A 9,400-nucleotide genomic window follows, 5' to 3' on the forward strand; every position below is an offset into this window, starting at 1 on the left:
ACCCATCAGGTCCAGCTGAATAAAATATAGATACGCATCTACTATTCCACTGGGGTAAAGTTCATCGTACTTGACAATGCCTCACCATATTAAGGGTGTGGCAGACCAGAGCTGAATTAAAATGGACAAATGCAAACATGGCTGATATAAGCAGAAATGAAGCTGGAAAAAATTGATACTAGTCCACTTTTAATGCTTACAAAATTACATAAAATTAAATGTGTTGCTGGTATTTTTACTGCTAGATGGATGAAAAATACGTGCACGCGCTAAGAGCTACCTCCAGCAGGTATAATGTGGTCTTAAAAATAGTTCTGATTTGAACACCGACTAAATGAAGAGATTTTCCATTTTTTTTTCTCAGTAACTTCTCAGTACCCTCAGGTCAAATATGCTCACAAGTTTAACTCGTATGTTAAGGGATTTTCCTGCCTGTCAGTGGTGCAAATTCAACCTGATGTCTGGCTAACCAGCTGGATACTTTCCCTATGTTATCATCAAAAGTAAGTGTTCTTCAAGACAATTTAGACCTCTGCAGTACTTGAACATTTCATTGTCGTACAAGTTTGTCTCCAGTGGTGCTTGTACAATCCCATTGTTTTACTGGCATGATAAACCCACGTTTACATCCCACAGAAGTCAATGGAATTTTATCGGATGGCCCCAGTATGCAAAGCAAGTTGTTTGTTCCTTCCCTTTGCACCAGACTATGGTGCAATGTATCAGCCTTACAATCCTGTAGTGCTTGCACAGACAAAACCATGAAACCAGGCAGTGACAATTTGGCCTACCATGGCTTGCTGAACCGTTTTCTAAAGATGCTAATAACCTAATGGTCTTCTGTTTTGCATCTCTTTACACAGGTTGTTTACATCCAACACTTTTGATGTTATTAGTGATGATGCTTTCATGGGCCTTCCTCATCTAGAATATTTGTGAGTGGACAAAAGTATATTTCCTGGCATTATTGAATAGAGTGGGTGGGCTTCCGAGTTCCAGGCATTGCTTTGACCAGAATGACTTTACGACCCGTTACAGGTTCATAGAGAACAACAGCATTAAGTCAATTTCAAGAAATACTTTCAGAGGACTGAAATCTTTAATTCACCTGTAAGTAAAGTGGTTGAATATATTGCTTGGTATATTTAATATAGTAACCGAACCACTGTGTTGTTTAATTTTGCATTTTGGTATATAGCTGTTCACATTTGTTTAAGCAGCATTTGTAGTAATTTAATTAGAATGCTAATCTTTGTGTTTCCACCAAAGACTTCCAAACTGTGGCATGTGCAGAAGGCCGAGACCCAAACGGCTTCCAAGCAGGACATGTTTGGCAGTAGATCCCCAACTTTCTCTGCTCAGAGCACTGGGGACTGTGCATGTAGGAGCAGGGAGAAAGCAGGATGGGTTGGGAAGCTTGGCACTGACAAGGCGAGTCCCAGTTTGGGACTTGGAGAGGTGGAAGTTAGGAGCTGTGGTCGGTGATGGGCTGCCACGCTGGTGAGAGGCTGAGGGGTGGACACACACTTCTGCCCAGGTACCCCAGTCTGGCGTGGATCCAGGAGAATATTACAGCCATTCCTGGGACCAGCCATTGCTGCCTGTACCCATGTCCACTTCAGCCAGTAGCCCTACCCAGCAGAATCTGACCAAATCAAATTTGAAAATTCCCACCCCAAACAATTTTAAATAGAAGAGTTGCAACAAGACACACCTATTACTACTTACCGATCCACTTCTTCCACTTAACTGTAGGGCATATCAGCCTTTAGACTTCGACAGGATCGGCTTCGAAGCCCTGCATTGTACCCCGTCCTCTCCTGCACGCAAGCCAGAGCATCCCACGGTCAGGATCTGCCACTCACTGACACCAGGGGCTGCTTAACATTCCTCATGTTGCTGCTCAGCCCGTCGGCTATCCTGGAAACACGGCCAGACCCTTGCCCTCTGACATGCTGCAGCCCCCTCGCTGCGTTAGCCGAGAGGGGAGATTAGTCAAAGGTGCTCTGACTGCTAATGCGGCCGTCAGGAGCACGAAATGCCCCCGCTTCCCATGCTCACACCAGCGGAGGCATTTCTCACGCTGTGCTCAGCAGTTGAAACGCACACTGGCAACAAATAACCTGTAACATTTCACTGCGATCACAAGAGTAGCATCCTCATGCTCTGAGCTAGTACGATAGGTTTTGGACAGGCTTTTGTCTCTTATCTTAAATCAAATTTATTTTATTATAATTTTATTATTTTATGTATTAAAATTTTATTTCAGCAAGCAATACATTTATTGAAAATACAATATGTGCTGTAAGAAAACATAAAAATTACAAAAATACTGTAAGAGAAGGAGGCTAAAACATCTGGGGCATGCCTGACATGGGTGTATACCCAGCTCTGAGCATTTGCATTCTGAAGCATATATCTTGGGGTGTGTGCCATAGGCAGGGGAGTGGATTCCGACCTCTTGGCCTTAACTTAATAACCTCCAAGAGGGTTTTGAAACAGGTCATTTAACTTTTTCTTTCATATATTTTGACACAGGAGAGAAAGCAAAGGGTCCATTTTAAATAGTTAGTGCATAAATATAATAGTTGAACTGCATTTCACCACATCCTTTACCACATAGTAAATGTACCATAAACCACTTTACTCTTCCCTTTTTGGTCAGAACAGACAAGACTCACAGCTGGGTGAAACCGAGCCTACTGTGACTACTCGTGTATATAGAGTTACTTAAAGAATGGCTCTAGGCCTGCAGAAGAGCAAAGAGAGAGGAGAGGGAAAAAGGCCTATAAACAGGCTGTGCACATCCCATAAAAATCCATATTAGAGGTATAGGCATAATTATGGTATTGTTAGAAAAGGCAGATAATTGGATAAGGCTGGTAACTGGGACCCTATCTTCAAAATAGTTATGCACATGAATAGCTTTATATTCACAAATGGGTCCAGTACATTATTTATCATATTCATTTACTTATTTAGTAGCTGTTGCTGCCAGTGAGCAAATTGCTTCTCTAACACAGAGGAAGGCACAGTTTTGTGTCCACAGAGCATACAGTCCAAGAGTAACATCTTGTCTTGCCTGTTTCTGGGGATGCTTCAGCAGTGTCATAAGAGAAAACATGCAAAAGATAGAAGCACATTGAGGAGCCACTGCGGTTTGCATGTGGTTGCATGCACGTTTTTTGGGACATAGATCTGTGCATCATGCTGCTATTGTGCATAGAGCGCTATTCATGAGGACAATGAGAAATTTGCAGAAAACAACTGCAAAGGCAGGTCCATTAACCACAGAATATGACTAGTTTAATCTGCTTGCAGAACCACTCCCTGCCCTTTGGGGAATATTGCACATACACGTTAAGAATAATCAGTTGGTGCCCTGAGGCATTTCTCATTTAAGAAACAGGAGAGTACTTGTGTACAGAAAATATTTTAAAAAGAATCATAGTAAATAAGCATACAAATGAGTTCCATGAAGTCAGAGGAGATGAACTTTGTTCTATTTATTCTGTTCACGTTCTTTTCACAACATAACTTTTACAATGTGGTAAGCTATCCAAACATTTGTAGTTTTATAATGCAATTAACTTTGATAATTACTATGTGTCCTTATTGTAAAATAGAGCCATCTAGTATTTATTGTTATGCAACACTATTCGTGTTCTGCTCAGAGCAGATTTAAGAAAAGGAAAATTAAAGAAAAATAGCTTTTTTTTACTAATTTATTAATTTAATCTCAAAATCTTACAGTTAGGATTGGAAAATAATTTCTATTCACAATATATAATTGTATTTCTTTCAGAACTGCGACCATAAGTCTAACTGCATGTTTGATTCAACCTTTACTCTCTTATTATAAACCAAACACCATGTACAGCACCATCTAGGAAAGACAGTGTTTTCTAATAAATAAGTATGCTTTTAGCAGTGGAATATAAAATACATAATTTTCATCAAAAAATTGGCAAACGCGTAAAACTTGTGTAATTTTTCTGTCAATCATATTCTCACAGCAGCGGCGAACCACTGGTACTTCCAAGCACATCATCCTTTCAGTTTGCCAGGTTGTAAAGAATATATAGGGCATTAAACCTACCTCAGCTTGCAAGTCTACTTAGCTTTGTCCATATGAGTTAGTTACCTGACTTTTACAGAATTGCTGTGGAGTGTAAAATTAAGCAGAAGTGAAGGACATGATACATACACCAGACAATGTCAAAATGAGATGTACTTTGCAAGCAGTGAAGTCAGAACAGACTAATGGCATCGTTCCATATTTACTATTCCTGATCAGGCAAACAATTTTAAACGAGGCAGTAGACCTAGTACGTCCACGCCTGTTCTTGAATTTAAGTATATGCCTAAGTGGCTTTGCTTGGCTGGAGAAATTGCAGTTAATTAATAACTTTTATGTTTACAAGCAAAACCAGAAGAGGTTCTAAGTCTTACTAGCTACAGATTCTAATTGGGATCATAAACTAGAATGATTTCGTTTCATTTTAATTTCTTCTCATAAGTAATAAATAATGTTGTTAATCAAAAGAGGTGTGAGGTGTAAGCTATACCCTACAACATTATTCTTTTCCTGTCATGCCCTCAGTGACATCTTGGAGAACCCAGACCTTTGGTGGACTCACACAGACGTGTCTGAAATGTAATATATTGCTTGTTCAAAGCCTGCTCACTTTTCCTCATCACTTTTACTAGCTGGAATACTCACTGAATTTAAACGAGTTTTCCCAACATTGAATATTGGGAATTGACGGCAGTTTATTGCTGGTCTCATACACACGTACTCACGCATATGCGCATATTCCAGGAAAGAAATTCATGCTGATCAGCAATTTCTTGTCTATTACTGCCTATTTCCAAAAACTACGAGCTAAGCCTAAGTCCAGCGGAATGAATTAAGATTTTGCTTCAGGAAGAGATACAAGAAAGTGAGGGGATTGCAGTAATATGAACACGGTGTCTTGGTATCTCATAAGGAAAACATTAGTAGATCCAGTCATGACTAATTGTTTTAAAATAATGGTGTTGGCAAAACACCAGAGGTGATTACACTTTTTACCCTGCTAATTGAAGTATTGTAAATGTTGCAAGGCTGCTGAAGAGTCAGAAAGCAGAAGGAGGCATGGCATTTTAGTGGGTGAAAGAGTCACAAAGTAAATGAGCTCTTCTTAAAAGCAATCTTTTAGAACTAAGTGCTGGAGAATACCAGGGTTCTTTAAGAGAAAAACCCCACACAGTATTACACCTTGCAAAAATGCGTAATTTTGTGAACTAGCACTGATACTGAAGTGTCTTTTTTTCCAGGAGCCTCGCAAATAATAATCTCCAATCGCTTCCAAAAGACATATTCAAAGGCTTGGATTCTTTAACAAATGTGTAAGAAAGCAATTAATTAATCTATTAATTATACTAAAAATATAAAGAGATTATTTTAGAGGACATTCTGAGTAGCGATTCAAACCAATAGCCAGTAAATGGGATCTTATTACTGGGTAGAGACTAGCCAATATGGGTAGGCTTGGGTTTTGTCTACTGATCTTGATAATTTGCTTTAGTTTTGACTATTCCACCAGTTATGAAGATAAGTAATATTGTTAGTAGTTACGTAAGAGCGCTGCATGTTCATTAAGACTTAGTGAATGAAAAGGAAGTATCCTTAGGAGTGCATGAGAGAGCATGACATGAGGGGAGGGTGGAAGATATTTAATGGAGTAACATTTCTGTATGCAAATAATTTCTGGGAAGGCTATCTTTTATCACAAAAGCACGTGTTTTAGTTAGTACCATATCCCATACTAAATCTAACTGCAACCAAACCTAAACATGAACTTGTTTAAATATGTAACTTAAATACCAGTAAAAATACTAAATACAGATAAACAGATAAATCCTATAGTTGCTTCACTGAACTATGTCCTGTTTACAACACACTAAATTCTGGTTCACCTGATTTGGGATAATGAGCACAGAACAAGCTTTCCCTGCTCCCTGTATTAGCAAGGTAGGCTGAATTCATAGTGTAGAGCCACAGCAGTAAGTTGTGGAGATGGTCGGCGTATCTGGTAGCGTTACTTGGCATGACTGATCATGGCCAGGTGGTTACACAGTCTGGTCCTGGCACTTGCCTGTTCCTGTACATACGATCTGAAATCTGACTGAAGACAGCTGTAAAAGTCTTAAACAGAACTCCTTTGCTTGTGTCTTCTAAAGCCCTAAATGAGTATATCTACAGGAGACAGCAAATACTGACTGGCTGACCACCAGGTTACATTAATTCCAGTTTTGTAATCTAGAATGCTTTTATTGAGAAAGGCTAATCCAAAAGAAACAACCTCCCAAAATATGGGGCCAACAGTTTGGTAGGCTTTTGTGTACCTGTAAACTCGAGGAAATCAACAAAAATTTCCTACTGATTATCAAGTTAAGTTCTCCTTGATTTCCTTAATAGAATTAAATCAGTGTGGGTTCTGGTATGTAGACTTAACTATGGGTCAGGACAAATTAAGGCGGGAAGGCATCAGTTGAGAATAAGCAAGAGGACATGTATTTAACAAGAGCCCGGTTTATTGTTGTCCTGCAAGGAGGAATACATCATCTGACTACTTATTTTCAATGTATGATTTATTTGTTGTAGGGATCTTAGAGGCAATGCATTTAATTGTGACTGCAAACTGAAGTGGTTAGTGGAATGGCTGGGCAGCACCAATGCAACAGTTGAAGACATTTACTGTGAAAGCCCACCAGAATACAAGAAGCGCAAAATCAATAGCCTCTCTCCGAAAGAATTTGATTGCATTATTACAGGTAATATACTTCAAATTATTTAATCTTGTTAAATTAAAGTCAAAGCTATCTATCTTTTATTCTAGGGTCCATTTTTGCAGGAAGTCTGCATACTGGATGGAACCTCCACTAAAATCAGTAGGAATTCTGTGCAGGTGTAACTCTGACATGCAAATCACTTGGGAGTGGGGTCTTATATTGCAGCCTCTACTCAGACTTTAATATGCTATATAAGGAATTGGAGAACTGGGACATAAACCAGCACCTCTTTTAATTGAAAAAGATTGAAAAACAAGTTGCAGTGCTCCTTTATCAACAGGAAAATTTGACTAGTGATGAAATACTGTAATTTGTAATAAATTGGTATCTGTTAAGCAGATTTTTTTTCAGTACAGTATGGAAAGTATCTCTGTAATTATCATATGTTGTATGCACTTTTGCAGAATTTGAAGTCTATCAGTCCCTGCCATACCAATCTCTGTCAGTAGATACTTTCTCATACATGAATGACGAACATGTGGTTATTGCTCAGCCTTTTACTGGAAAATGCATCTTTCTTGAATGGGACCATGTAGAAGTGATGTTCAGGAATTACGACAACATTACAGGTATGAACACTGCTCAACAAACAGTATTACAACAGCTGATCCAAAAAGTGGCGCTAACTCTGTCTTTTGTTTTTATAGGTACTTCAACTGTTGTGTGTAAGCCTATAGTTATTGAGAGTCAGCTGTATGTCATTGTCGCGCAGCTGTTTGGAGGCTCCCACATATATAAAAGAGATATTTTTGCTAATAAGTTTATAAAAATTCAGGATATTGAAATCCTTAAAATCCGAAAACCCAATGACATTGAAACTTTCAGGATTGCTGAAGACTGGTATTTTGTTGTTGCAGACAGTTCAAAAGCTGGTTTCACCACGGTTTACAAATGGAATGGGAATGGATTTTATTCCCATCAGTCTCTGCACGCCTGGTACAGAGATACTGATGTGGAGTATCTTGAAATATCCGGCAAACCACATTTAATTCTGTCAAGTAGTTCCCAAAGACCTGTAATATATCAATGGAACAAAGGAACAAATGAATTTGTTAAGCGTTTTGATATCCAAGATATGGAAGATGCATATGCAGTGAAACATTTCAAAGTGAAAGAGGATGTATACATTTGCTTAACAAGATTTATTGGGGACTCTAAAGTAATGAAATGGGGTGGTTCAGCATTTTTGGATTTACAAAGGATGCCATCCCGAGGGTCAATGGTATTCCAACCGCTTCAGATAAGTAATTATCAGTATGCCATTCTTGGAAGTGATTATTCTTTCACTCAAGTCTATTATTGGGATGCTGAAAAGGCAAAATTTGTGAAGTTTCAAGAATTAAACATACAGGCACCAAGATCTTTCATACATGTCTCCATCGATAAACGAGATTTTCTCTTTGCTTCAAGTTTTAAGGGAACTACATTGATTTATAAACATGTCATAGTTGACTTAAGCGCATGACACTCATAATTCTGAGATTACATCAGACTTTCTACCATAAGTGGACAAAATGAACTAAATGCATGATGACTCTCTTATCTTACTTCCAAATGAATGCCTTTAAAAGTTGAGATTGCTAGAACAAAGTATTACTAGTATCTTCATCTTTAATTGTCAAGTCTAGTGGTGTTGGAAGTTGCATTTTTTAACAAAAAGAAATTAAATTAACTGTTCTTTGCATCCACGGTATGTAAATATGTGTGCAACTGCATCTGTTGCTATAAAGAATATTAAGATGTACTTTTCCGTTTATTTATTCACCTGTTTGAAACAACTGCCAAATAAAATGTTTACATTTTGTGTCTTTCACATTCCAAATATTATTTGCAGGTGATACTTTTAATTTGTGTATATATTATACACATATAAAATAAACCCAAGAGGCATATTTCCCAATGCAGTGTCGTACTGCATGGAAAATGCACAATAGCAAAGATCGGGTGGGTTTTACATATAACCAGAAGTTCTTGATAAAAGTACAGCATGGAACCCCAATTCTCTAAATGATCACTTGGACATATCCTTGCATTTGTGTGAAGCTTCACTGATTTAAACAGGATTCCACGCAGAAAAAAAGGGTTCAGTTACACAGGTCAGGTTGTAGGATGGAAGGGTCAATTATATACATCCAGTTGTAGGATGGGGCTTTGTACTGTGTATGGTTGGAAGTACCTAATTTAAAAAAAAACACCACAAATCAACAGAATAAAAGCCGATGTAAAGGTCTTTCTTCCTCCACCTCATGCTGAAGCAGCACAAAACAAATGTCTGGTATGACACCAGGGCTGTTACTGTACTGAAAGCTAGAGGTACAGCTTATTTCTCAGCTAGCATCATTTCTGTATCTGAACTGTCACACATCACTCGCATGAATTCTGTGTATCCCTGACAAGTCTTTCCACTGTAACTGCAATTATGAAATCTTCAATGAATTTATTAATTATTTGAATGAAGTTAGTGAATGTGAAGTCGTTTTATTCCACTGTCGTGCAATGAAGTTGAGTAAGAGATTCTTCTGAAATTCAGGGAACTTTGTGACAGGCCAAATTCAGCTGGTGT

At 38.3% G+C, this 9,400-nt stretch overlaps 1 protein-coding gene across 4 annotated transcripts in view; it reads left to right on the forward strand.

Annotated features, from left to right (window-relative positions):
* Window positions 1-8,659, forward strand: part of LGI1 (leucine rich glioma inactivated 1) — a 31,316-nt gene extending 22,657 nt beyond the window's left edge. For all 4 annotated transcript variants that reach the window (XM_075758252.1, XM_075758250.1, XM_075758254.1 and 1 more), the window contains 6 exons: window positions 864-935; window positions 1,039-1,110; window positions 5,320-5,391; window positions 6,650-6,819; window positions 7,242-7,406; window positions 7,485-8,659. In XM_075758252.1, coding sequence (XP_075614367.1) covers window positions 864-935; window positions 1,039-1,110; window positions 5,320-5,391; window positions 6,650-6,819; window positions 7,242-7,406; window positions 7,485-8,302 — 1,369 coding nt within the window. In that variant the 3' untranslated portion in view covers window positions 8,303-8,659. The remainder of the gene's footprint in view (window positions 1-863; window positions 936-1,038; window positions 1,111-5,319; window positions 5,392-6,649; window positions 6,820-7,241; window positions 7,407-7,484) is intronic.
* Window positions 8,660-9,400: the final 741 nt, after the last annotated feature.

This window comes from Balearica regulorum, chromosome 7 (genome assembly GCF_011004875.1).
Source record: "Balearica regulorum gibbericeps isolate bBalReg1 chromosome 7, bBalReg1.pri, whole genome shotgun sequence".
Taxonomy (NCBI): Eukaryota; Metazoa; Chordata; class Aves; order Gruiformes; family Gruidae; genus Balearica; species Balearica regulorum.